Source organism: Gavialis gangeticus, unplaced genomic scaffold (assembly GCF_001723915.1).
Source record: "Gavialis gangeticus isolate Ggan-Ray unplaced genomic scaffold, GavGan_comp1, whole genome shotgun sequence".
Taxonomy (NCBI): domain Eukaryota; kingdom Metazoa; phylum Chordata; order Crocodylia; family Gavialidae; genus Gavialis; species Gavialis gangeticus.
Window position 1 is genome coordinate 42933079 of NW_017728995.1, and position 1729 is coordinate 42934807.

Sequence of the window (1729 nt, forward strand, 5' to 3'; positions counted from 1 at the left end):
GCCTTCCCCCCTCTATCTCCTCCTGCCTGCTGAACCCCCAACCCTCCCCAGTAATCCCCCATCCTTACTTACCTGAAATTGGCAGCCAATACCTGATATTGGCGGCCTGATTTGAATCAGGCAGCAAATTTAACCTCCCCCTAACTGTCTGTATTTAGCCTTAATGAGTTGGAATCTTCTTGTTTTGATACAATGATTAATGTTAGTCCAACTCTTTCTTGGCTTAGTTTCAGAAGTATTAGAAGATGAACCAGAAGATGATGACCTGTTCGAGACTGAGTTTAGGCAATACAAGAGAACTTACTATATGACTAAGATGGGTGTCGACATAGTTTCAGAGTAAGTGTAAGAAAACAAAGGTAACACACTTGGCCATGCTCTAGGGAGGGATCCCTTGGTGTTATAACTAGTGGTGGTGCTTCTGATTGACATAAGGAGAAGGAAGGGTGTTGTGATAAGTCCTCCTGTACCAGACGGAAGATCTATTGATACTACTTAGAGAAGGACTGGGCAGGGGGTTACAGTGGACCATAAACTGAACATTACCCAAGAGTGTGCTCTTGTTGGAAAAAAAAAGCCAACAGCATACTAGTTTGTATTAACAAGAGCATCCCTTGAAAATCAAAGGAAGTGATTCTTCAGCTCTGTTGATTATTGATGAGGCCTCACCTGCAGTACTGTGTCCAGTTGTGGGCCCCGTACTTCAATAAGGATGTGGACAGATTAGAAGGAGTCTAGGGAAGAAGAACCATAAAAATGATTAGAGATCTAGGAAGCAAGACTTATAAGGAAAGACTGAAAGAAGTAGGATTATTTACTCTGGAGAACAGAAGGCTGAGGCAGGATTTGATAGCAGTTTTCAAATATCTGAAGAGTCATTATAGAGAAGATGGAGGTATGCTTTTCTCTGTGGCCATAGAGGACAGAACCTAAAGCAGTGGTCTCAAGCTGCAGCAGAGGAACTTTGTTGGAGATTAGGAAGAAATGTCTTACCATGAGGGTGGTTAATCACTGAAACAGGCTACCTAAAGAACTTACTGAATCCCTGTCCTTGGAAGTTCTCAGGAGTAGGTTGAACAGACACTTGGCTGGGATGGTTTAGTGAGGGGCAGTCCTGCTTTGAGCAAGGGGCTGGTCTGAATGCCCATATGAAGTCCCTTCCTGCCCTACTTCCCTATGATCCAGATTCTGAGAGTGGCCCAAGTGGACTGTGTGGTGCACGGTTTTTCCACAAAATTGTACCTTGAATCTTAGTGTGCTGGTGAACAGTAAAACCAGGTGAAAAGTACCATGGAAGAAAAAAGCGTAATGCCTAATTTTTCTTTCTGTTTTAAGTGACTTTCTGGCTGATCAGGCTGAATGTTACGTTCAGGCAATACAGTGGATTTTGCATTATTACTACCATGGGGTTCAATCATGGAGCTGGTAAGAGAGTGGATGTTGTTATAAGCAATCCTGACTTAGATGTCGAGACTGTGTGAACTTTGCTATATATTGTCATTACTTAATATAGTTTTTGTTTGGTTCTGTACTGTGTCGCAGCACTAAATAGGGGTGTACTGATAGAGATTTTTTGGGCCAATACCAATAGCAGATTTTTAAGAAGGCATATCAGCTGATACCATTCTGATTTCGGATACGCCACCCAGCAGCTTGAAGAACAGTGTCCGGCTGGTAAGTCTGTTGTGATGGGAGGGGTGGGGGAACAGAAGGGGCATGGTGGAGGCTG

The 1729-nt window shown here is 43.4% G+C and overlaps 1 protein-coding gene across 6 annotated transcripts in view; it reads left to right on the forward strand.

Annotated features, from left to right (window-relative positions):
- XRN1 (5'-3' exoribonuclease 1) overlaps window positions 1-1729 on the forward strand; it is a 70982-nt gene that overhangs the window by 20497 nt on the left and 48756 nt on the right. For all 6 annotated transcript variants that reach the window (XM_019503572.1, XM_019503568.1, XM_019503573.1 and 3 more), the window contains exons 12-13: window positions 228-339; window positions 1336-1425. In XM_019503572.1, coding sequence (XP_019359117.1) covers window positions 228-339; window positions 1336-1425 — 202 coding nt within the window. The remainder of the gene's footprint in view (window positions 1-227; window positions 340-1335; window positions 1426-1729) is intronic.